Source organism: Epinephelus fuscoguttatus, linkage group LG8 (assembly GCF_011397635.1).
Source record: "Epinephelus fuscoguttatus linkage group LG8, E.fuscoguttatus.final_Chr_v1".
NCBI lineage: Eukaryota > Metazoa > Chordata > Actinopteri > Perciformes > Serranidae > Epinephelus > Epinephelus fuscoguttatus.
The window spans coordinates 1,631,748-1,658,384 of record NC_064759.1 but is presented as its reverse complement, the minus strand read 5'-3'; the positions used below and the strand labels follow the sequence as shown (position 1 = coordinate 1,658,384).

The window sequence follows — 26,637 nt, the reverse complement described above, 5'->3', positions numbered from 1 at the left end:
GTACCACCAATAAACCTGTTGTATGTACTGCTACCTCACCTTGTACTTTGTACCCTCTGACATGGTCTCCACTTAAAATGGAATATTACACTTATTATTCGCTTTATTTATCTGACAGCTGCAGTAACTATTCAGATTCAGTTGTGACATTCAAACCATGATAATATGATGCACTGCTGTTATGATTAATGGTTCTTTCTGGCTCTGTATGTGCACCATCCTCCTCTGGTTCTGGGTGATGTGGATCACACCCTCTATCACAGTGTGTCTAATCTTATATAGGAAACCTGTCTATTATTTTTTCCATTGATATATAAACATACATGTATTGTAATTTAGTACGTTTTCAGGACGTCATGCAGAAAAACAATTATGTAAAACATTAAGAGCACAGTTTTTATGACTGCTTAACCAATAGTATTAAAAATAATAGTTATTGAAACTCGACACACGAGGAGCCAAACGTCAGCCCTGATCTGCACAACTATACGCACACTCTCTGCCTCACACTTTTTGTAAAACACCAGACGCACTCCTCCACATTAGACACATCACAAACTGAGAGCCTGTGTGTGTTTCCTGCTGAGCATCTGCACTGAGACACCTCACTCAGTTAGTGATCACCTGAACTCACGCACATGTGAAGACACATGTAACCAATCAGATCACACAGAAATCAGAGCTTCAGCACTGTAAACAGGAGGCAGGTTTGCTCTCTGGTGTGAACAATGATGGAGGATGATTTTGGAGAAAGAGTTGGAGGAGGAGGTGTTTGAGGAAGAGGAGGAACAGGAGGAGGAGACAGAGGCAGAGGAAGATAAGAGGTGTGGCCAGATGCACATCACAGACAGGATGGACAGTAACTGCAGAACTGTTTTGTTTGTTTGTGTCATCTTCAGTTCAGTGTTGAGAATTAACAGATTTGTGTTCATATTTACAGCAAGCTGCAAATAAAAATGCCAAAGACAAACAGAAAGTGTTTTTATACTCAGCATGTTTCATTAGAAAAATAGGAATGTTAAAAAAATTTTAGACGAAGCATGGCCCTGTGCAGATGTCAGAGGAAAGATCTATTTATTTGGTGTTTGTTGTAAAGTTTGGAGGACAAAGCATCATTTGAAGAAGAGTTTATAAATTTTGAATGTAGTTCTTGAAGAGAAGAGATAGAAGATATTTTGTATATGTGTATTTGGTTTTTGTGTGTGAAGTTCGGACAAACAGAGCCCCAGTTTTGGGAACTGTGTTTTTGTAATAGTGAAAAACTGTAAATAAGCAGTTGGGAATGTGTTTCAATTTCTGGTGAATTCAGGGAACGAAATACCTGACAGATCAAATCACACACACATATTCAGTAAATGCAGTTTTGACATGAATCAGTGATTTACAGCATTGTCAGTGACTGTCTAATAAAACCATAAACAGGAAAGGCTCATTAGATCCTCATGAGTTACTCATATCTCCATATAAACTGCATTAAAACCAATCTCTGGTGGTTTTGTGTAAACCCAGTGCATTTTTAAAGAATGTCCATCCTTTGTTGCCGTACTGTGTGCCATTGTTCTCTTGCTATTGTATGTAGTATTTGTGCTCCACATCATGTGACATGATTAAAACATCTGTAAAAATGAAATGAAATAAAGAAACCTTACGTAATGCACCTTTAAACACCATTAAAGCCAGAGCTCTGCGGTGGTGAGGGAGGGTCCATGTTAGTCGCTGCAGTGGCTCACAAAATGACATTTTATTGCATTTTTAAAATCACACCATCACAGATAGAGAAAGCCATCTGCTTATAAAAATACTACACACCGGTCTGACTGAAACAATAAACATTTCTACAGAACGGCCACATATACAGTATGACATTATTCCCCGCTTTACTGATATATATTTAAATATTTCTGTCTCCCGTTTGTTAGACATAAACTCAACGATAAGAAAAGGCAACATGCAGGTGATAGCAGCACATTTAAAACACAACGAGAACATTCAACACAAAACCTCCCAAAAAGAATCCCTACGATGAATACGTTAGAGGTAGTGCTCACTTTAAACCACAGAATAAGAAGGTGATGAGTGTTACTGAGCCACAGGCTGCAGGCTGTTTGCTTCTCTTCACTGGAACTGAACTTAAATATACTTTAGATATCATGTAACTGTGCAGCACCTCTTCTTACTTTGGTTCAGGGCGGTCACTGTTGTAACTTCTGCTAATGACCACTAGAGGTCATCTTCAGAATTCCCCCTTTAATCTCAAACACTGGCGTGGAGAACACGGAGTCAGCTACCAAGAGAAGTTCAGAAATCGAAAATACCAGAAATGTTTCAAGAGTAAAGAGCTGCTTCGTCTTCGTCTTCGTCCTCTGTGTGTTGATATGATGCTGACTAGCACAGCAGGGTTAAAACAAAAGGCTGATGTAAACATGGCTTTTCTGTGTGACAATGTGTTCCTACGTCCACAAATTACAGGCCACGTGTGTCCAGGCCGATCCTCCCATACACAGGGTTTAAAGTGCGTTTCTTCTCATCATCTGAATCTATTTTCCCCGTAAAACAAATACTGCACTAGTGGTTGTTACGACGCTTCTGTCGTCTCATACATTTAGATTATTACTATAAATTACATTTTCAAAGGTCGTTTATTTTGTAATTTACTTCCACACAACTCTAACTCTGCTTCTGTAGACTGGCTCACCTGTCACCGTCTGACCAGGTGCACTACAGAGTCACATGATCAGAGTAAGGGAGGTGACATGTTGGGATAGCTCCAAAGAAAACACTGTCAGTCTGTGGGCGCCTGCTTTCTGCCGTACTGTTCTCACCATATCAGAAATAAGTGTGTAAACAGCAGTGGGAACAATAACGTCCGAATGATAAAGGTGGAGTGAGTTTTATCATAAAAGGACTCGGAGAGAAAATCAGAAACAATTCAAACACACAGAGACGTGCTGCTGCTGCTGCTGCTGTGTGGACTTTAAAACAGTTCTTTCAGGAAGTAAAATGTCTTTAAAAAGGCTTTTAAAGGGCGAGGTGGGGGGTGGAGGGGTGCAGGGGTGGAGGGGATACAGAGGTGGAGGACGACCCAGGGGGGATCCAAAGAAGGTGGGGTGTTTCAACCAGAAACAGAGGTTTAGGTTGGTGTTAGAAGTCTAACGGGCCCAGAGCTGAAGGGGCTGATGGGAGGAGAGGAGTGGAGTGGAGGGGGTGGAGTTATAGAACCTTCTGGAGGATGGCGTTGGGCACTTCCAGAGTCTCGTCCTTCACCAGGACGATGTCATAAGAGTCCAGATATTTGTCCAGCCGCTCCTCCACCTGCAGAGAGAGAGACCAGAGGAAAAACTGTCAGGGGTGTCTTCAGGTCCTGATCAGACGGAGCAACTACCAAACTACCTGTCCTTAGCTTCCTTAGCGTGGCTGCTATTTTGCTGCGAAGGAAACACAGATCTGTGCCTTAAAATCTGAGTAAAAAATGGACAGGCGGAGTGCAATTGTGGCTAAGGAAATACGATAGCGGGACAGCGCTGTGAGGAATGACCCCGCCCATATTTAAGAGGACTTGGTTCATGTCTGTGGGGATTACTTTTGGTCCTAAAGGTACTACACCTCAAGTTGTGGGTGGAAGCAAGGCGCACGTGTCATGGCTGTCTGTACCTTGTCGTTGAGGAAGCCGATCTTGAGGATGTTCTCCACGTTGGGCACGCCGTCGGCCATGCTGAGGTCTCCCAGTGAGTCGCCCAATAGGATAATATTGCAGTATTCCTTCAGCTGTTTGAAGTACTCCGTGTTCCGCAGGGCGCCGTCGTGTTTGTTGTAGACGTGGATCAGCTCGCCTTTGAAACCCTTCAGGACGCCCTGTGAGATGAGGAGCAGATCCAACCAGTACAGTGAGACATTATGATGTGGAGCTTTAAACAAACAGAGGAGCAGAGGTGTCTATTGTTCCTGCAGCACTCACGTTTTCGTCAAAGTCCATGAAGTTGGAGACGACCTTGACGTTGGGGTGGTAGACTCCTGCCTGGCGGATGAGTTCCTCCAGGACGTCGCCCAGGCCGGCGGAGAAGATGAAGACGGGCACATCGTGCTGATGGAGGCGGTCGAAGAACTGCTCATAGCCTTCTCTGAAACCAGGCAGACGCAGAGAGACATCAGTTAACACAGTAAACTACAGTAACCCTGAGCGTACAGGTGAGGTGGAGGAACAGGTACCTGAGTGCAGCATCAGACTCTCTCACCACCTCTGCCAGTTTGTCTCTCTCTAGCCGCTGCTCCACCAGCAGCGAGTGAGACTTGAAATACCTGCAAACACACACACACACACACACACACACACACACACACACACACACACACACACACACACACACAGCAACACACACGTTTTTAGGTCCACTGTGTTGATCGTGTACGCTGCTGTTTGTGAGCAGAAACCCAAACATGACTGTGTGTTTGTTACATAAAGTGTTTGTGTGCGTGTGTCTCACCACTCCACCATGAACGGGTATTTCTCCTCCATGGTGAGATGAGGGTCGATCTCGATGGGATAATATTTATTCTTCAGCTGCAGCAGCTTCTGTCTGCACTCCTCCGTCACCAGCTTACAGTTATCAATGATGTCTGCACAGAGAAGGACACTGATGTCATTTATGTGTCAAACAGGCAAAAAATAAAACAAATAGCAGCAATTCCAGAGTTCAGGCAGCATGGACATTTAAAACTCCAAAGCTGTGTTGAATCCAGTCCTCTGACAGTAAAGGACGTCTGCATCGAAGATTATTAGATGACAATTAGATGGAAACTTATTTATTAACGTCCAAATCTCTACCAGGCCACGCTCTGTCACTTCCTATTGATTAACTGCAGAAACATTTTGGGGACATGCATTAATAGCTCCGTTAAAAATTTCCACTGAGTTTGTTGATGTCGCCCATTTTTTGTATTTGTAGTGTCCCCTAGTGGTCAATTTAAATAAAACTTTCAGGATATGTTCGTGGCACCTCGCAAGATATTCTTTGCAAGTTTTATGATGATTGGCCCAAAGGTCGTAGAGTTATCTGCTGAGCCACGCCCCCTCTTAAGTTGGTGATAAAATTCTGAAAACAATCTCAGATCATTCTGCTGATTTCAGGTCTATTGTCAAATATCTTGGTGACATCTTTAAAACCGAGATGAAAGAGAAAACGCTGTGAATACAGTACAAATAACATGATCCTGAAGATCACTGTGAGCTCACCGTTAAACCGATCTGAACACATTTCACACAAGAATCAGCAGCAGACTGATATTCAGTACAAAGATCTGATAGATCAGGATTGATTCTGTGTCTGCTTCATTAGTAAAATAAAGCCTATGTAAAATCTTAAACTGCCCCTACCCTGCTGAGTTAGATGCCGGGACACTAGAAGGCCTCTGAACAGCACAATCCAGGCCTCTGGTTCAGTTATACAGACCTGATTCCCACAAACCTTTTTTAACTCTGTCAGGATGATTCGCTTTGAGGCTGCAAAGTATCTCATAAAGCTGTTTGGTGATAAACTGAAGCTGCACATTATCCACCAACAGAGACTCTATGGGTGATACACAGTGAGTCCACCGCTAAACCCTTTTAGTTTAGACAGAATAAAATTCAGAACCTGGGAAAATTAAAGGAAATCATCACTGGTGACACCAAACATGCTTTTTAAATGTGAGGATGGATTCTTCCTGATCTGCCTCTGACTGCTCTGATGCCCCTGTGACTCCAGTCTGTGAGTCCAGCCTGAAGGCCAGCTCAGAGGTCAGGGTCGTCATGAGGCAGGAGTTAAGAAAGAAAAACAATTTATCCTTTTAATTTCCTGACTTTCCAACAAACTCATTCATCCTTCTTATGAGAGCTTGGAAATCAGGCTGAGACCAGTTCACGTAGTTTCAATTTTTTTTTTTAAATGACGGATGAAGGCTGAGGAGTCAGTGAGTTAAAGTGACCGAGGTCTGACTCATTTATCAACGAGCAGCAATTTCAGATGACAAACACAGACTTGGTGTGTGAAGCCTTCTAGAAATGTCTTGTTTCCTTGTTGTACTCACTGTGACACGTCGGGCAGCGTTTGCCGTTGACGGCGAACTTGCTTAATGTCATGTCGAAGTCTGTGATGACCTGCAACAGAGCCAAGAGGATTTGGTTTATCAGATCTGGAGGAATACAGGAAATGAGCTTCAAAACTTAACAAGAGGTCCTGCTGCCTGTGAAGCACCAAACTGACTGAGAATGTTTGAAATCAACTGTTCAAAGACTTAGTGAGCTTCAGGACCACCAGATGGCACTGTTTGACCCAAACACCCACTGATAGGGACTCGATGTTCTACCTGAAGTTTGGAAGCTCCTCCTTTGATGAGGCCACAGATGATCTGCTCCACCCTCTCAGGGTCCCTCATGTGCACTGTCGTCTTCTCAAACTGAGGCATCTGAAGGAGAGACACACAGAGAGACAGCTCATTATAGGGTTAAACAATCGTCTGACGTCGACTTGGCAAACAGGAAAATGTAAAGACACAGCATGAGAGACGATCAGCAGCTCCTGAACAGCTTCAAGAGATTCCTGACACACTTTGAGGTTTACCTTTCAGTGGGATACAGGTTCCTACAGCTTCAGGCAAGTTAGAGTCAAGATTTTTAACGACTCTTTTGATGCCACTCACACATTCGTTGGTGAGTTTTCGGAGTAATTTTGTGTTTTTCACTCTGCATGTAGGATCCCGCCACCTTGATTCCCATAATGCAGAGTTTTTTAAACTCTTTGCTGTACACTGAGCCTCTTGTGCATTGCTCTGTACTTCTTTCAGCCATGCCACGTGATTTCAGAAGTGAATTCAATGGCTTTTAAGTTTTTATAAGGTTTTTTGGGAGCCCTGGCATGAAGAGGACAACGACAGCACTGAGGAGGAGTTTGTGTTGAGAACTATTTGTATCAACGTTCAATTTGAAGTGTGCAGTGACAAAGTGTGTGCTGAAGATCATATGTCAACCTCGAATTACAGGTATTTGTCTTAAGCCTTGAGTTATTTGCACACACTGTTCCCTGGCGTGGACACACACGCACACGCACACACACTCCTGGAGGGAGTTTGAAACAGCTGATGTTTGGAATCTCGTCGGTGTTGTGTAACGAGCTGAGCGGCCACACAGACAGCCACAGCAACAGTCTGCAGACAGCAGGTGAACTTCAGCTCATCTCGTCATCATGTTGACGTCAGTTCTGCTCAACTGCTGCGAAATGGACAAATCTGTTCTCACAGCTTCCTCTGTGATGCAAGTTAAAGACATTAGTGTACGCTCGAGTCACATATTGAGTCGTAGGTCACCGGTATTTAACAGAACACAGACTGAGTCTATTGGTGATGATGGGTGAACATTCAGTAAAGCTGGCTGATGTTGTGTTTCAGTTTTGCGAGTCAAACTACAGAATGGACTCCATGCTGAGCTGATTATAATTTAAAATGACTAAAATGTAAAATAATTGAGGATTATAAGTTAGAGTATAAGTTAGAGTATAAGGGGACACGCCCCTCTCAAATATATAACATGCATTTATCCCCCCAGTGAAAACACAACAGAAGCAGAGGACTTTTATTTTGACAAAAGTAAAGACATTTACTGCTCAGTTCTGCCTGCGGTGCATTCACGGACCCACAAAAACTCCCGAATTTAGAGACAGGACACAGAATGACACAAAGGGACACACAGGCATCTAACAGAAAAAAAGTATATCTAGACAGATATAAAAATATATAAAAGCTCTGTTGACAGTTGAGGGTTGCAGCAGGGACATATAGTTGATGCAGACTGTGCTGATGAAGAGCAAACAACTGCCTACACACACACGACCTCCCCACCCCCTACACGAGCACACACACACACACACACACACACACACACACAACTTCCCTCGGTCTTATATAATCAGCTCCAGGCTGTGTAGCACCTCATGATTCACTGTGATCCCAAAGAAACATGACGCCCAGAACACAAAGTAAAAATAAAACCTTGTTCCTTTATCAGCCTCCTCACTAATAAACACATCACACACACACACACACACACACACACACACACACACACACACACTTATCTCAGCGTGCACAAGCAACTTCCTAAACCTCATATCTGCTGAGTGAAGACTTTGTGGAAGAGGAGGAGTGGAGAAAACCATCTCATTCTCGGACCGCTAGACTTGAATTTGTTTTCAAATAACATGTTTTGACTGTGACACCGCAGGGACGATGTTTGCAAACACGCCCCGCCTGCACAGAGTCACACAGCCGGTGGTTTTCCAACAAATATGAGCTGTTACAGGTTGTGTTCAACAGACGGCCGTGAAGTTCAAACCTTCTTCTGAACAAAGTGAATCTTCTGCAAATATGAAACAATGCTTCAAATATAAAACACGAGGGATCTGTTGAGATGAGCTGCGTCAACATTTTGCACAATTTAACAGGTCGTGAGCTTTTTAGTGAGAGCAACATTACAATCTACCAGAAGTAGAGTTTGTTTGAGAGAATTATTGGAATACCATAACAAGCAGCAAACACTGCGGTCAAAGGTCAAAGCATCCTCATTCCTCATAACAGTTGACAGTCAGCGAGGTTAATTACTGTTTACAGCAAGAATCTGTGGCACTTTTAACAGTTACTATGAAGCAAAAATGGCTCCAGCTTGGAGTATAATCAGAAATACACAAACACACACGCACACACACACAAACTCACCGCGGGTCTGTTGTGTCAGCTGAAAAAGGAGTGAGGAAAAGATTGTGAGGCTGCAGAGGGTTTTTATATCTACAGCAACAGACAGGGAGGGAGGGGGCGTCGCCCAAAATGTATCTGACAACATAGCCCCTCCCCCTGCCTGCACAGAGAGACCCACACACACACATACACAGTGTACACACACATAAACACACAATGACAGTTTCAGCTGACCCATGTCAACACACACACACACAGAGTTGAGTATAAATAGACGTGGAATGGGGCCGCTGGAGGAAAAGTGACATTTGTAATATAGCCTTGTTCCAGTAATGTGACCTCTGACCCCTGAAAAAGGACCCTTTAAAATCAATTGGGGCGGGGGGGTCGTTTCAGCACTACAACTGCTGAGCACACACATTTTAACACACACAACACACACACACCCCCTCCCCCCACACATGTAGAAACAGTGCATGAAAGGTCACAGGGGTCAAGGTTCAGCGTGAGCGTCAGGCTGTTTGGTCTTACAATGGTCAGTCACACATGATGCACACACAGCTGATGGCCTCACACACACACACACACACACACACACACACACACACACACAATCTACAGTATCTGATGCTCATCTCTCTGCTGCTGTAATATTCAGCTGACACACATGTAGAAACACGAACGCTGCAGCACATTTTTACGTTTCTAGGTGAGTCGGAACATGTCAGTCATTTTCTTTCAATTGCACATGCGTACACACACCTAGACACACTCCCATACAGACCTACACACTCCCACACTGACACATAGCTTAAGTATTCCTGTTGAGCAGGTACTTGTAATAAAGCCTGGGAGTGGTCTCACGACCCAAATGTGTCAAATCCAACGTAACTCTTACTGCATCAGTCAACACAGACAAATTACAGGACGAATTACAGGAATCAATATGATGATCAGATCAGTATCAGTATCAGTGTGATTCATTATTATTATACTGGGAATAATGAGAGTTAGAAATATGTGCCATGTCATGATGTGTGGAGACAAACGGCAAGCTAACAGGATGCTTAACCCTATGGGCTCTAGGCGTTTTTGGGGTGTTTTTACTGCCTTTACTTTTAAGCTCATATCACAGTCATTATAAAGGCTACATACACGTTATATCTTGGGGGTTTTTTTCAGGACAATCTGAGCTAACCAGATTTGCCATCATTCCATGTCCTTCTATGTGCCTGTATTTTATATTAATTTTTATATCAATGAAAAAACAAATCCGTGTGACTAAATTCTTACATTTTTACATGTATCTCAGCATAGCAAGTTGGAAAATGACATATTCTGCCATATATGAAGAGGGGAGACTCTCTGGAATCTGGCAATATAAGAACCATGATGCTGGGACATTCTGTCACTTCACAGCTGTCCAAAACATGTGGTTTGTGCCAGGCAGACATGATTGCCAGTATTTTTCATTATTGCAAGAAATTCCATTGACTCATTCACAAGTCAAAAATGTGTTTTATCTGAAAGAAACATGCAATATTTACATCTAAGATCATAGAAAAATAGTCAACCAAGTGCAATGATGTCCTCCAAGATAATATTTGCAACTGTGTTTGCAGTAAACAAAGTTTGTTGTTGTTTTTCAGTTTCACTTATATATTGGGGGGGCATTTTGGGCATTGGGGGGGGGGGCACATGTCCCCCTCAATGTATATGGTGACTACGGCCCTGTCATGCATGCATAATTAGACTACAGTTGTCTGGGTGCGCAAAGGTGAAGTGGCTGGTCTTGTCATACAAAGTTTGATGGAGTGTCAACTGGACAATATGGAGATATTTGCATCTTGAAAGCCGGACTACAAATGTGGATAGACAGGGAGAAACACACGCAAGCCTAAGACGTGGTAAGATACGATATTCCTCACTATATGAAGTGACTGATAACAAGATCTGTATAATGGATTGTAAAGAAATTCGTCAGGTTTTAATTTTGTAGACAATTAATCTGGATTTATAGCGTGATGGGATGACAGCACAATGATGTGTGTGGTATCACTGGAAAGCTCTACTTGTGCACTTTCATGTGATATACGTGGCATTTCTGTGCGATCCTGCAGTCGCGAGTAATCCATCCAACAGTAATGTGTGTGCAAAGCTGTATGAAAGCTCGGTTGTACATAATTTCAGTGTAACTTTATCATTTTTTTTCGCTGTGAAAACATTGGACTACCGACAAGTGCTTGGTCTTGTCGGAAAGCTACAATTCCGCTGTTTCACGTGATATGCGTGGCTTCTCGCTATGATGTATCACGGTTGTGGAGAAAATCAATAGAGAAGAACAGGTGTGAATTTGGACACACTATGCGTCGTTCGGGCCCATAGGGTTAAAAAGACAATCTGACGGACTATCTAATAACAAACAGACGGAGCACTGACGTCACTGCGGTCGGTTCTCCTGGTTTAATTCCTTCTGATGTCATTGTTCAGGAGGTTTTTACCGCGGGCTGAATTATCCGCAGAGGTCTCTTCCTCTCCAAAACAAACAGCCTTGGTTAAAACACTGAATAAATCAGCTTCACATGGAAAATAAAAATTTCTCCAACATTGTTGGACCCATCAGAGGCTGGAGCTGAGCTGCTGCTGATGTTGTTTGCTCAGCTTGTTTCTCTTTAGGTCCTGACATCTGATGACTAAGATCCTTCATCCAGTTATGATATATGATAAAGAATGAACAAGATCTAAAAGGTGTATCATGAACATGTGGCTTTAAATGGGATAGTAAGTCACTTAATGACAGCTTCTGTCAGACAACCACAACCCCGACGTGTCAGCAGAGGGGATATGATGCCACTGATGGACGAACAAATGACACAGACTGTGTTCCTGATTAGAAGACATTAAACTCTCTGTGCTTGAACATTGTTGGGATGATGTCAGTTCACAACACAACTAAATATATAATGCAAGTCTTGTTGTTTTAGACGACTTAATACAGATATGTTACATATTATATCTTTAACAGTTATGGCTGAACAATTTATGAAACTTTAGAAAAATACAGATTAAATTGTAGCGAAGAAGAAGAAATAATAATTATTTTAAACAAATAAAACATAACATTTATTGGCAATAAAACCAACCCTCACTCTCTCTACAACACACTCAGGGGGTTGCAGCTACAGTTTAAGGGCTCCGTGTCCACGTAGCGCTCTTTTCTCAGTACCAGCATCTTTTTTTCAATCGTCCCCAACAAGGACACAGCGTACGCAGCCACAGGTGTTGGCCTAAGGAAAAATCACTGCGCCTGATGTGTTCTCTCAGAGTGCTCCTGCCTTTTTGTGCGTCCGCTCTCAGCGCTTCAAATTGAAATCTCTGAACTTTTCAGACAGCTGCCTGTGTCATCACTACAGCTGCTGCAGCCACCGTATATCCACAGACTAAATGTCTCAGGTGTATGTGTTGTGGGCTTGTTGGTTAACTGTGTAGTCAACCCTCTGTTAATGTAGCATTACCTTAGCTACCTAGCCAAGATTAACGTCAATATATTGCTGTCACAGAAACAAAACACACGTGGGGCACTTTGTTATGTAGAACTCACCAGCACTCTACCGCTGATTTTCTGCAAAAGAAAAACACAATGTCGACAGAGAAGAAAAAGACAAAGTTAGCTAACAGTTTCAAATAAAAGAACCGGTAACGTCGGGGCTTCTCGAGACGACAGTCGTTAATAAATTAGCACCATGGCCTGTTTCCTACTGCTGAGACTGACGGGTTAAAGCTTCACACATCTGTGGGAAAAAGCTGGTGTTGAAAGATCGATTTGAATCGGATGAATCGATTATTTTAACCATAACTGAAACTGCTTGATCTCCGTCTTCTGATAGTCTGAGGACACTCCTCTCTAAAGTGTGTTTAACACACCGGAGAAAACGGCCGGCAACAAAGCAACGCCTCTTGCATTTTTGAAAAGGACACGCCCTCCCGGAAACGTGCGCTCCCCCTTTTCTCGTCTGCAAGGAAACAAACACACAGAGAGCTTGAAAATGGATGCCGAGAGATTTAACTCTGTTTTAAATGTGTGCTCAGTCCACAAGATTGTGGAAGTGAAGGACTTACAGTGACTTTGTTTAAAACTTTCAACGCAGTTGGACTATGTTTACGAGCACAAGAGTTCAGCGAGCCACCAAAGGACCACCCTGCGGATTAACTATTGGTTCTGCAACGTAGGGAGTTTTTTTAAACTCTGAAATTGTATCCGCCCATCTAAACACAAAATCAGGGAGAAAGTCATCAGTCTTTAGTTAAGCAAAGCATCTAAAGACTGACTTGTGAGTCTAGTTGTTCTCAAACTTTATCAATACGCTCATTACTTTGTTTTGACCACTGTGTGAAACAAAGAGAAATTAAGAACCGAATTGAAGTTTTCTTATTAATATTAAAGTCCTGTTTGTTGAGCTACAGCAGCAGAGAGAGTCCCTTCATGAAGTCAACAACACCGTGAAGTGGAATGAAAAAGGTGGAGGTATTCTGAATACAAGCCTTTCATGTAGGTTTGTTGTTGTGTTCATTAACTGGACGCAGCCTAATACAGTATCGTGCTCCACACGTCAGTGGATCAGGGAGGAGATCACTGTGCAACATCTGAACCTTTGAACATGGACACTTGGTCCCTGGCTCAGTTTTTGCTGAACAAGGCTCAGCCCCCCGCCGTCCTCTGGACTGTTGGTGTTGTTGCTGTAAGACGGCGGGTACAGGAACATGAGACGACCCCGTCCTCTCCTCTACCGACCTCCACTGCCTCACATAGCACGTCTTCCAGAAACTAGGTCAACGCTCTCTAATTACACTTCAGCACAATAACAGTGCGCGGCCCTGCAGTGTGTCAGGCTGCAGAGACACGGCCCCGCAGATCCTTCACTGGATTTACAAGGACAGTGTTTTTATTTAGCTGTGAGGTGTTCGGCCAGGATCTATCTGTCCCACTACAAATCTGTGAAATGACTGTGCCTTTGCATGTCATGTTTAACTGCAGTCTGTACATTGTACCAGTACAGCACATGCAAAACACATGACAGAGGGCCCCAGGAAACATGTAACTCTGAGCAGATGATCACTCCACGCCACTGAGGCATCAACACGACTGTGCAAGAGTGCATATATGACCCTGCACGACTGAACCTCGACAACAAAGGTGGAGCAAAGCTTAAGTGGTTGCTGCTAATCACATGGAGCTGTTACACACATGCCTGGAGTTTCACGCAAAAATAAAGAACAGTCCCTGAACTGAACGGATGTTAGAAAGTCTGCTGATGATGGTTTCACGTGATTATCAGCTTTCAATCCATCAGTGTTTCTCCCCAGTAGTATCAGGATGTAATTTGATTTGCAAATAGAAACCCAGAACTTTCTGTCAACAAGGAATTCTGGCTAAAAAAATAATCTCATCCAACTTTTTGAACCTTGACTTCGGCTCTTATCAGCAGCTTGTCGTGTAGTATTTCATGTAGTTATCTTCTCTTTCGCAAACAAACCAAAAGCAAAATCTAATCCTTAACTGGATGTCCACAAACAAAGCGGTCCATTATCACACAGGTCAGGTCACATCCAGTTCTGTTCAGCACGCAATGATCTGTTGAGGAAGTGATAGCAGAGCTGAGTGGAGCGTTTACATGTTGTTTGAATATAGAACTTTACATGTTGCTGTAGAACACGCTCACACTGAAAATGACCGTCATCAGACTTTTCTAACAGCGGTCAAACTGCCTGTTTGACCGTCTCTGTATTATTTTAAAATCCATCCCAGCATTCCTCTGAGCACAGGTTACAGATAGGTTGGTGCTACTGTGACCCGGCTTTGGCCTGCTGGGGTCAAAGGTCATCAGGGACACAGAGCAGAGCCCCTCTGAGTCTACAGGTGACAGTGCACGAGCTGTGGAGAGGTGACTGATGCCAGCACTGTAGCTTGAATGAGACACACCTCTGACAAACAACTGTACTCATACTGATACTGAAACTACCACCACCACCTCTTCCATTAATACTACTGCAACTTTTACTGCTGTTGTCTCCTCTTTTTCATGTCTGATCCTCCTCCTCTTCCTCCTGCTGCTGCTACCTCTAACTTCTGCTGGCACCACTACCTCATTAAAAGGTCAGCTCAGATCATATGAAGTTGGGTTGTATGAGGTACTTCTGTAGTCACTGTGTGACCCACAGTAGACGTCAGTCGGCACACACAAACTTTGGAGTATTCTGACACAGAGCCTAAGCAATTTACTGTTTTGGAGAGGGTCAGCAACAAAACATATTTTAGACACTTTAAAGAATCAGTATCAGTTTAAGTGTGCGTTATATTAAGAACATTATCACCACTTTACTTTCTGTCTGACAGTACGTTTACATGCACGCAGTAGTCGAGCTAAGCTCATAGCTCAAGTCAAGTCAGACTTTTCATCTTGTCTGAGTATACATGCAGAAGAGAAAATTGAATTTCTGACCAAGTACGCCTGACTCCGCCTCGATAGATGGTGCTGTGTCCTTTTTAATGTCGTGCATATTGAGCTAGTTCCGGTTCTTGTTCAGAAACTTTTTTAAAGAAATCCACGTTTCATGTTTTCCTACCATCCATAAACTACAAATGTTTAGCTCCTTAGCTGTCCGGGCATGAATGCAGTTTCCCGGTCCGTCCAGAAGTGCGTCTTCTCGGTCGCCATGGTGTTTGTTGTTTGTTTTTCAGGGAGTTACTGCACTTCTGCTACGACATCTCCGTCTTCTTCCAGGTGAAAGCCCGCGAAAGAAAAAGTGATGCATGTGCAGAACGCCGAGTCCAACTTCAGTCGGACTAAGTGGATACATGCAGCAATAGTTTGATTTTCAATCAAATTATCTGGGTGTGTTAGTCGAGCTGTGGATAGTCCAGTTTCAGTCAATTCAATTTTCTCAAGCTGCATGTAAACGTATTGAGTGATTCAACATGGCTGAACACAGGAGCTGTTGGTCTACTGCTGCCTCAAAGTTTGTTTGTGTTATTGTGTGAGTCAGGTGTTTAGTTCAGAGTCACCGAAGTCACACAATAACACTAACTAACTAACTGATGGAGGCAGCAGTCGACCAGCAGCTCCTGTGCTGTGGAGCTAAAATTACTGTTTTTCTCAAAGTAGCCTGGTGGTCATGACACGAGTCTGAGGAACTGAGGCCTGTCAGAACAGGCTGTCTGACCCTGAGCTAAAGCAGTGGAAATACTCTAAATATAGTGTACACTTAAAACTCATATTGATTTTTTTAGATGGACTTGCTGAGCTTCCATGTCAGACTGCAGCCTGCTTCTCCAAACTGGAGGGGTTTCTACAAAACACTGCCACAAGTGCTTCTGTTACAGATCTTTTACGACTCGTGCTGCCGATCTTACAACTACTACTGATGCTACTGCAACTTCTGCTACTACTGTGACTCTGACTACTGTTTTACTACTTTTACCAGCCTGTTACTCAAAAGTATACTGCTGATGTTTCTGTGACGAGTGAGTAGATCTATCACTCTCTAACACTCCTGGTTCTGTTGCGTGACATAAGAGCTTCAAATATTTGCAGGTGTTCAGAACAGCCCCACACAGGTCTGTTGGTTACTGAGCCCCAGCGGCTGGCCCTGAGGAGGGACGCAGGTCTCATGATGCATGTACTGACTTTTAAATCAGCTCCTCTGTAAACTGGCACTATAGACAGGGAGAACTTCTCCTATCAGCCCCACAGAGACACTCTAACCCCAAACAAGGCTGTAAAATTCCTCACCATTGCAAAATAAGTTCTCGACACCTGTTCCAACAGTCTACACTGTAAACACTGTGAGGAGTCTGAGTACATGAATGCCTCCGAGCCACAACCAAACATGATCATTCTAACAGACTGTGAACATGGTGTGACATGAAGACACGCCTCAGTGTTATACATGTCAAACACAGTGTCTGCTTTACCATCGAGGCCCTCCATCAGTGTCTCATGGCCCCACCTACACTGCCTTGGTTGTCACGGTGACAGCCATCTGTTGTTACAGATAAAGCAGCACGGCCACAGGAAGAAGCACCGATCACTGCAGAAAGGGGCCAAGAGTTCAAACTGCAATTGCCTCAAATACGTCACTTTCTGAAACTCTTACTCAAAAGTAATAACCATATCACTGACTGATTGGGCTGATTGAGAAACAAATATAATGCATGCTTTCATTCAAAATATTGTGCTGTGAGAGCTTTCAGTAAAATTAGAATAGAAGAGGAATTAAATGATTGATAAACCTTATTCTCAGCTTTCTTGAATACAGAAAAAAATAATTAATTCTTTCTTCTGTGGACGATGGGGGAAACCAAACAGTGCTCAGTTCTCACTCTGTGTTTGGGGTTTTTCCTCAAACTTATTAATAAAGCCAGAGGAAGAAGTGTCAAATCAAATTTATCTGTCAAAGTAACGCCATGAGAAAACAATAAAACCATTCTCATGTGTAAACGCAACATCTGTGAATTTATTTATACATCGAAGCTAAACGTGCACAAACGGTTCTGGTTTCTTTCTGGGATCGTATCTGCTCCTTTTCTCCTCTCTTTAAAGCCGCCTACAGACTGTTAGCCATCTTAGAAGCTCAGAGATGACATAGATCAAGCTTGGGTATGACATCAAGTTTGATGTATGCAGACTGTACAATGGCAGCTCCTAAAAGAGGTCAACATCAGCTACCAGCACTGGACATTTGAGCCTGTGTTGTCTGGTTGCTGTCAGGTCGAGGGGATGATTAATGATCTCCTCTAATGTTCCAAATAATTCAAAAACTGAGGCTCTTCCTAGTGTTGCTGTGTTCTTATTGTCTCTGTCCCTTTCTGTGAAAACACCTCGAGCAGTGCTGACTTCTGGAACACACAAACAAACCAAATTCAGACCTGCAGTTCAAGTGTAGCTCTGCTCTGCCCTCCAGAGGTCAACAGGGTGAAACACACTCCAGCAGGTTTAATCTTCATCTGACCAGCAATGATGTTTGTCACAGCAGACACTCAGGCCTGATACAGCAGAGCAGGAAAATCACAGATATAATTACTAACATTAAAGTGACTGCGGTCCATCTGTGTGTGTGGGGGGCGATAGATTCAGGGTCCTGGTTATAAACACGCTGTCATGTCTGACTGGGACATTTAAAGGAACTGAGTTATCAGTGCTGTGAGTCACAACATTGACAGAGACGAGTGTGGTCACAATACTGGAATTCCTAACTTTGATACAATACCTTGAAAAATACTGACATTCAAGACCATTTTAAATACCACAGGAAAAAGTGATATTGAGGGGGTAACTTTATATTAACAAATAAATATGACATGATAACGACAACTTTTCTTTTCTTAGCTAAAAGCAGCAGCAGAATGACTGTGGGAAACATTAACAATAGGAGAGAAAGCCCAACTGGTACTGGTGTATCGATCGACTGCAGAAAATGAAACAATTTCAAATATTCAGAACCATTATATATATCCAGAGATCTGTATTTTCGACAACACTAACAGAGTCAGTGCAGCAGTAAAAGGTTTAAAGTTCCCACCTGTCGATGTCAGCACATCCACCACCATGTGTTCAGCTGAAGGGTCCTTAAAAAGTTAAAACTGAGTCTTTACAGCAACAGGTTATTTAACAAAAGTGAGAAATGTCTATTTGTTTAAAGTAAATATGTTGTTTGAGTCACTTTTTATGACATAATTTCCTGCAGCAGATGCATCCTGCAAGACTTCCACCTCGTCAGAGGAAATTAACTAATATTAGTCTTTTTTAAGTTTCAGGGAAACGAGTAGCAGGGCTACATTAGCCCCTGATCACGTAGACAGTGTATGCTAGGTTGCTAAATGCATGATGCACAGGCTTTTTTTGTTTTTTATGTCTTTATTGGATAGGGCAGACAAAGTGTGAGGTGGGGAGAGAGAGGAAATGACAGGCAGCAGATGGCGAGCTGGAAATGAATCCATGGCTGCTGCAGCATGGACAGTAGTACCTTTGTACATGGGGCGACTGCTCTACCCGCTGAGCTGCTGGGCGCTACTGCCTTTTTAAAAAAAATTGAATGCCACTAGTAAAACAACGCTTGCTGCATCTTTTTATTGTTGCCAGGCAATCACCCCATCACCTCCTTACACTAACCTTTCTGTGTGATCACTCTACAGTTTGCGTATCCTGCAGTGATCAGTGTGTAGCTGCTGCCATGTTGAGGCAGAGGGTGCTGTCTGTAGCTCTGGTTGAGGGTGAGAGGCTGTCAGCAGATAAACAGAGATCTGTGTGGGTACATGAGACCCTAAAAAAGAGGCTGGATCATGGGGAGTACCACCAGTTGGTCCAGGAGCTTCTCCTCCATCATGGACGTTTACAGTACTGCACTTATCTGCTGTTTTCTATTCAGATGGTGCTAACTGTGCTTTGTAAAGTCGTATAGCTCTGGCTATCCAGCAACCACTACCACCAGTTTCTCCTCCATTGGTTACCAACTGTAAACTGGTTGTCGTGACCACCACAGAAGCCCCGCCTCTCACATCATCCCAGTGGACAATGGGAAAAAGTGAAGATGATGTGGGGCACTTTTCCGTTTCCAGTTTTTTTCAACTCAAGGAGTTCAGAGTGCTGCGGCAACAGTGACCAGGCACCTAGAGTGCAGAAACACGAGGCGCATGACAACACAATAACAGCGAGCAGAAAGCTTCATTTTCATTAAAGACAATTACAAAAAGTCGCCTCCAGCTGCTATAACACTTCCTGTGTGACCAGGACCTAATGCAGCTTTCAAGTTTAAATACTATATAAACTCCAAATGACAGAAATCTTTCCAAGCGATGGAGAGCTTTAATCCCTGTGAAAGTTTGTGGGGAAGCTGCAGTTTATTAAAACCAGGTAAGAACGTCAAAGAAACAGCAGCTCACAAAGCATGAAAATAAAAAAATGGGGTATGAAATGGTCCATATCGTATTGTATTATATTATATTATATTATATAGTGTGCTGGCTGTGTTTTTAAGTTTTTGGTAAGTTAAGCAGTGTCTCATTAAAGAAGTTGGCTTTTAGGACACTGCTGTACAGATGGATTTTTATTATCAATAATATGGACACAATTTTTAAGTTTGTGCAGTTTCAAAAATCTGACCATTTTTTCAGGGCAGTTTTAAACCATGAAATCATTGTTGTTGTTTTTTTTTTTTTTTTACCTTTTTCTCAGCAGTAATCATTTCATTTCCTTGCTATTTTTCATCATAACAAATCATTTTAGGGTTGTTTCATCTATCCTTGAGTTGTACTGACCTATGATTGTTTCATGTGGAAGTTGCTGCAGTTTACAGTGTGAGCAAACAAACATGTACCAACCAGCAGTAAGCAGTGAATTAAGACATGCTGGTACGAGCAGCCCTGCTGTAAACAGGAACCACAGAAGAAAAGAATGCGCTCTGTATTCCTGGGATGCCCAAATACTTCTGAAATGACACAGACGGCTTTTTAAGTGAAGCTCCAGGAGTCACAAGGAATGTGGCTGTAAAGTGTCAACATGGGACAGAAACTGAAGCCTGACAGAGCTGCTGTCCTGAGGGTTTGGACCCCTGGGGCTCAGAGCGCATGTTTGTGGCTCTGTAGCATCATCAGAAGCAGATGGTCACAAGTTTCCATGCTGAAGGCCAGACAGGAAACAAGCTGACTGTAAACTACCCAGTGGCCTCAACATCCCAAAACTCATCATGTAGTTTTAGTCTTTGACCAGATGACTGGATTTGAAAGAGCAGAGCGAACACAGAGCGGCTGGCTGCAGCTTGGTCGCCATTAAGTCTTCATCATTCAGAGACTTTGACTACATCTGTGACAGTCTGTAGACACAATGTTATAATCCAGGAAGTAATGCTCTTTGATGCACTGGTTTTCATCTCTCACAAAGCTACAACATAAGCTCAACAAAACTACATCTAAATTTATCCAGGAAGTTGCTGGATATCAGACAGAACAGTCAACTCATTACACTCCATTTCCAGAATCAAACGGAGCCAACTCAAACTCAGTGGAGGTGGCAGATTCAAAGATCTGGACCCAGGCAACCCAGGAAGCTCTGGACAGCTGGAATCAGCCTCCCTTTGATATTACTGTTAACGACCCTAAATCCCATCAGCAGGGAAAGAAGCAGACACAGACATCTGAAGACCGTCCCTGATCTCCTCCTGCTCACTCTCGGGTAAATGATATAAAAGTCAGCTGATGGGATGAATAAGCTGCTCACATTAATAAACTAGAATCACCTCCCTGTGGTTGTATGACTCTGCCAACCAGTCCAGTGTCTCTGACAGTCTCCATCCATGTCAGTGAAAACATGGATGCTTCACACACAGAAGATCTACACAATCAGCACAGTTTCAAGATTAGAGTCACCAATTCAGTATCTGACCAAATGTCTCCCCTTCTGTTCCTGAGATATGACGTTAAAACATGATGATGTCACAGTCAAGCTGACCTTTGACCTTTGACCTTCATTATTTTATCCTGTTAGACATTTGTGTCAAGTTTGGTCAGAATTAGTGGATGAATTCTTGACTTATGGCTAAAAACATATTTTGTGAGGTCACATTGACCTTTGACCACAGATTTCTAATAAGTTTATTTTTCACTCAGATTGGACATTTGTGCCAAATTTGAAGAAAATGCCTTGATGCGTTCTTGAGATATCATGTTCACAAGGATGGGATGGACCAACAGACGGATGAACAACGCAAAAACATAATGCTTCTGGCCGCAGCTATCGGCGGCACAGACGCATAAAAAGCACATGTAGGCCAACACTGTGAGAGCTGATCTCCCAGCTGCATCACAGAGTCAGTTTGATGTCTCATGTCTGAGCCTCCCATCAGACATCAGAGTGTTCGACCTCTCAGGTTCCTTTGATATATTTCACAACTTCTATTTCACAACCTGGCAGTTAAAAGTTTCAGTTCTTAAATCAACAATGATGCAAACAAACAGATGTTTAGCGGTCAAAGGTCACACTGTTACGATAGACTGGAGTGCTAAACGTGAGTTTAACTTCACATCAACAGAGGAGCTGATCTGAGGAACAGTTATTTCTCAAACAGCCGGTTTTCTGTCAGACACGATCAGACTGTGTTTCCTTTTTACACAAACCAAACCTGCAGCTGTAAAACCAGCGTCACACTCCAAACTGCAGCGAGACAACGCTGATAACAGCACACCACGATGACATAATGAGAGAAGGCTACCTGCCAATTACAGGTAATAAATGATAAATGTTTTACAAGCAATAAAACGATAAATGTCTGTCTGCTGCTGGAGCATCTGGGTGCAGCTGTTTCTACTGTAAATTATGAAAGTCGCAGCTGAATTTGGGAGACTTCCTCTCAGGTATGTGAGAGTGTGTGGGCAGACTGAGCATACAGAGAGGTGCACAGGTGGAGCAAATAGCTCTGATATGAATCATATAGATTATGGTAGAGATACAGTACAGAGCAACACCCTGTGACAACTGCAAAACTCAAAGTCTAAATCTCTTCTTTCAGCCCTGGGAGGAGACGAGTTTAACCTTCATGACACACGCTAGAGACTAAGATTAGAAAAAATAAGAATGTATATTCAACCACTGAAGTCCATATATTTTCCCATAGGTATCTGGAAGATGTTGAAGTTAAATAAAAGTAATAAAATCATTGTTTTTTTTATAAAGACTTTATTAATTCTTTCAAATCTCTATCTGTTCATTTTAAAAAGTTAACAAAATAGATTTTATCTGTCCTGTGTTCACGGGTTCAAAGGGTTTCTAGGCTTAATGTAAACATTGTGAAAAACAAGTTTCAGTAAAAAATTATATTTTGCCAGTAAGATGAGATAAAAAACTAAATTGTTTTCACCTTTTACTGCCCTCACAGAAACATGTAAATATATACATTATCAGGTGCTTATAGAAGTGTTTCTAAAACTAAAGCTAAAAGATTTTGTTGCATAAAAACGACAGGTGTCACACACGGAACGATGAAGAGACGTTCTGCATTATAACGTATTTCTTTCAGATGATTCTGGACTTGAAAAAAATCAGTCCAGTGTGTCAGATTCTACACCGATGACATTCAGCTCTACATCTCCACCACATCCATCACCACTGAAACTCACTCCACTCTGACCACCTGCCTCAATGACATCAGTCACTGAATACCAGCAAACCTTCTCAAATTGAACTGCAAAAAATCTGATATGATCATCATCGGTCCCAAATCCCTCATAAAACCTCTCATAAATTCTGTCTCATCATTGATAACGCCCACTCTGCGTTCCTCCACACACATCTGCAACCTCAGAGTTATTTTCGACACTAACCTCTCCTTTGAAAAACAAATCAGTCACTTCACCAGTACGCCTTCCTCCACCTGAAAAACATAGTTCTCCACTGTCAATTATTTTCCCCCTCTGCTGCTGAAACGCTTATCCACACCTTCATCACATCCAGAATCAAATACTGCAGCATCTTTATCATCCAAAGTCCTAAAGACACTCCAGTACATCCAGAACTCTGCTGCTCGTCTGCTCCACTGCTACACTCCTTCCTGCAGTCTACACTCCTCTGATGCTGACATCCTGTCTCCACCACTCAGGACCAAACACTGGACCTAGGGTGGTCCCCTTTTGATCTCTTCCTCTCCCAAACCAAACTGACCGGATGATTTAAACCAGTAAAATCGTTGAATAAAACAGTTTCCTCCCACAAAAAATTGTATGTTTTTCCATTGGTACTTGTTGCAGAGGGACTTCTGAGTACAGTAGCTGATGTGAAGACATGAAGACACAAAGATTCTTATTTTCAGGTGATTATACACTAAAGAAGACACACTCATTATATTACATTTCATTTCTGCCAATACGTCCTCCTAAATCTTACACACTAGAGAATCTGAAAGTGTTCTTGCTGCTGTAACCTGGAAATGTTTTGTATTTTAACTTGATAAATAATACAATACTGACCGTAATATATACTGATTGAATTACAACCCGTTTCTGACATCATATCCTCTGAATCCTCCACACTGGACCTTTAACGTACCCCCCTCCCCCGCTGTCTCTAATTTGTGTGTGTGTGTCAGGACTGTTTATTCTGTGCTGAAGCCTGGTTCCTGTCGGACAGGTTACAGAGCTGGACTGTATCGTCTGTGCTGCTGCAGCTTGCATAACCTGCAGGCTTCCTGTCTGATAACAGCCAGCAGCACGAGGCTGTTTCCAGGACAGAGACAGAGCTGCAGAGAGCATCACTGACTCAGGATCAGCTGTCAGAGCTTTGTGATCTCTCACAGAGACGCTGCTGCTCTTTGTGTTGTTACACAGCAATCTGATGACCTCTAAAAAACAGCTGCTGATTTAGGAAACATCCACGCCTGCGCACAGAACCACGCAGGTCCACTACTGTCAAGTTACCAAAAATAACACTGTCACATTTCCAGGCGTGATTTTCAGAATAAAGCCAAACACGTGTCGTAACATCCTGTAGGTGTTACATGTCAGCCTGTGTTACACACTGCCGAGACGAATGTGCACGACCTTTTGTTTTTCCCTTATGTTTAGTCTGTATTTTAATTTTGAATGTTGTTTATACATTTGTAATGTGCTGTGTGTTCAAATGCTGAAAAAGCAATTAAAAGTTGAATCATACAACAAATTATATTTTAAACAACTGGTGATGTTGCACATATTGTATATATTTCTTATTCTTATTTCTACGTTTATAAATATTGGGTTGTAAACTGTAGCATCACACACATATTTTTAAATCTTCAAACTTAACATACTAGTTTTTTTCCATTGTATTGTGGCATAAAGCACATATTTTTATATGTTTACACATTTAACATACTCGGCACATTATATTTGCTTAAAATTCCTAATTATTTAACTACTACTGTTAACACCGTAGCCGTTTCTTTTATATTTTACCAACTAAGGTGTAGATGTTAGCGTACTACATGGTACAACAACACTTGAAAATGATGAGCAAAGTTTCAGGGATGCACTATAATGTTGGCACCGCATTAGCATTGGCCAATATCGTCTTTAAAATGAACTATAAGAATCAGCCAACATGTTTTTTTCTTATTTTGGACGATAAATAAATATTACATACGTTAAAATGTATGTATTTCATGTCTCCATCTGCTGGTGGGCTGTCATGATAAGAGCGTGTATCTATAGTATGATGTTAATTCCACTACAGAAGAGACTTGATGATCACTAAAATTAGGTGGAGAAAATGGCAGTATCGGCCAAATAAATTGTTACATATCGGCATATCAGATATCGGCAAAAAACAATCCAATACCATGTTGATTGGCCCAGAGTACCTTGCTGCTAACTTATAACACTCCTGCCGAAATTAAAAATACAAAAGGACAGGTCACAGGGATCGCGCTTTTATTTTGAAGGTAGAACTTTCTCACTTCCTGTTTCTTGTCTCATGTGCCCCCGGTGATCTTGACGCAGCACGAGGATCTGTTTTTATTCACCATCTCTATGATCCGGGTTGTTCTGTTCTCACAAACCATCTCTATGATCCGGGTTTTTGTATTAACACTCATGATCCGGGTTTCTGTGTTCACACTCACCATCTCAATGATCCGGGTCTTCTTTCCCGCTCGCTTCTTCTTGGCGACGATGTACTGGGCCAGCACCACGCCGCCGAACAGAGCGCAGACGCTCGCGCTGGCCGCGGCTCCGACCTTCACCACGGCCGTCCTGTCCATGACGGCTCCGCTGCTGCTCCACCGACCTGCCGCCGCCCGCTGAGTCCCGTCCTGCCGCTCTGCCGGTCCTGCCTGCCGTCAACCGGTGCACACCCACAGACAAAGATCCCCCGTGCTGGACGGGACCACTCACTCTGTGCGAGTTTAATAGTCGAAGGAGGATGATAAACAGCAAGGCGAAAAATAATGTTGAAAAATATTAAGTTAACAGTTAAATAAATCAACATAAAGAATGACATGCTACACGACTTTAATTCAGTTCAGCCGTTAAAACCAGACCATCATTTGTAGGCTAACGTTACGTTACTTAGCAACAACACATATGCTAACACACTTGTCATATAAGCTAACATTAAAGGCCCATTGTTTCAAAACGTAATTTTAAATTAAACTCACCTTATTGTCTCTGAGTTATGAGCTCTTTCTGTGTTTTTAAAGTTTAAAACTAAAGTTGAGCTCCCTCTCTGCCGGGCTGCGTCCCGCCCCGTCCTCCACCAGCGCCTGGTCTTTTTCTTCTTCGGCTGTAATGGCGGTTTGCAAACCAGCTTTCAGGCGCACTACCGCCACCTACTGGACTGGAAATAACAAAAACAAAATAAAATAAAACAAAATAATGAAATAAAACAAAAATAATAAAATAAAAAATAACAAAATAATAAAATAAAATAAAATAATGAAATAAAATAAAATAATAATATATAATAAAACAAAATAGAATAATATAGTAAAATGAAATAAAATAAAACAAAATATAAAATAAGACAAAACAAAACAAAATAATAGAATAAAACAAAATAAAACAAAATAATAAAATGGAACAAAACAAAACAAAATACAATATCTCAATTATTCCTCTTACTCTTAAACAATTAAATAGAAGCTTCTGTACATTCCCTGACGTCTCTCCTCGTAGATTCCCTGATGTAATGCTGTGCTTTTCTTCAGTTAGTCTTGTTATTACCTCCTGTCTTTCTTCATCATATTTGTTGCAATCCATTAGTCCATGTGTTTGACTGTTTCCAGTTTATGACAGAGTGTACATCATCCAGTACTTCCCTATTCTGTGTCCTACACTGCAAATTATTTCCGGGAAATTGCAATATTTAACCGTAATACTTCACAATAAATTACATCATT

General features: G+C 42.3%; 2 protein-coding genes across 3 annotated transcripts in view; one reads left to right on the top strand and one right to left on the bottom strand.

Moving 5' to 3' along the window:
• The window catches only part of LOC125892608 (cathepsin S-like), an 853,108-nt gene that overhangs the window by 298,395 nt on the left and 528,076 nt on the right, over positions 1 to 26,637 (top strand). The gene's annotated exons all lie outside the window — the stretch shown is intronic.
• nt5c3a (5'-nucleotidase, cytosolic IIIA) lies at positions 1,270 to 26,024 on the bottom strand. Of its 2 annotated transcripts, XM_049582641.1 has the most exons (9): positions 25,897 to 26,024; positions 25,363 to 25,634; positions 6,343 to 6,441; positions 6,064 to 6,133; positions 4,482 to 4,614; positions 4,207 to 4,296; positions 3,956 to 4,118; positions 3,652 to 3,852; positions 1,270 to 3,312 (listed from the first exon to the last, which is right to left on the bottom strand). In XM_049582641.1, exons 2-9 carry the CDS (start codon positions 25,498 to 25,500, stop codon positions 3,211 to 3,213), a joined length of 996 nt encoding a protein of 331 aa, XP_049438598.1. In that variant the 5' UTR covers positions 25,501 to 25,634; positions 25,897 to 26,024; the 3' UTR covers positions 1,270 to 3,210. The 2 variants fall into 2 exon arrangements, with proteins under 2 accessions (XP_049438598.1, XP_049438599.1); XM_049582642.1 differs by lacking the exons at positions 25,363 to 25,634; positions 25,897 to 26,024 and adding an exon at positions 8,743 to 8,898.

Excerpts from the sequence above, each read along its gene's own strand:
- nt5c3a (XM_049582641.1), bottom strand. The coding sequence starts at position 25,500 with ATGGACAGGACGGCCGTGGTGAAGGTCGGAGCCGCGGCCAGCGCGAGC. Across the intron at positions 4,615-6,063 it reads ACGCTGCCCGACGTGTCACA|ACATCATTGATAACTGTAAG; the intron begins GTGAGTACAACA and ends TTCTCTGTGCAG. Across the intron at positions 4,297-4,481 it reads TACCCGTTCATGGTGGAGTG|GTATTTCAAGTCTCACTCGC; the intron begins GTGAGACACACG and ends GTGTGTTTGCAG.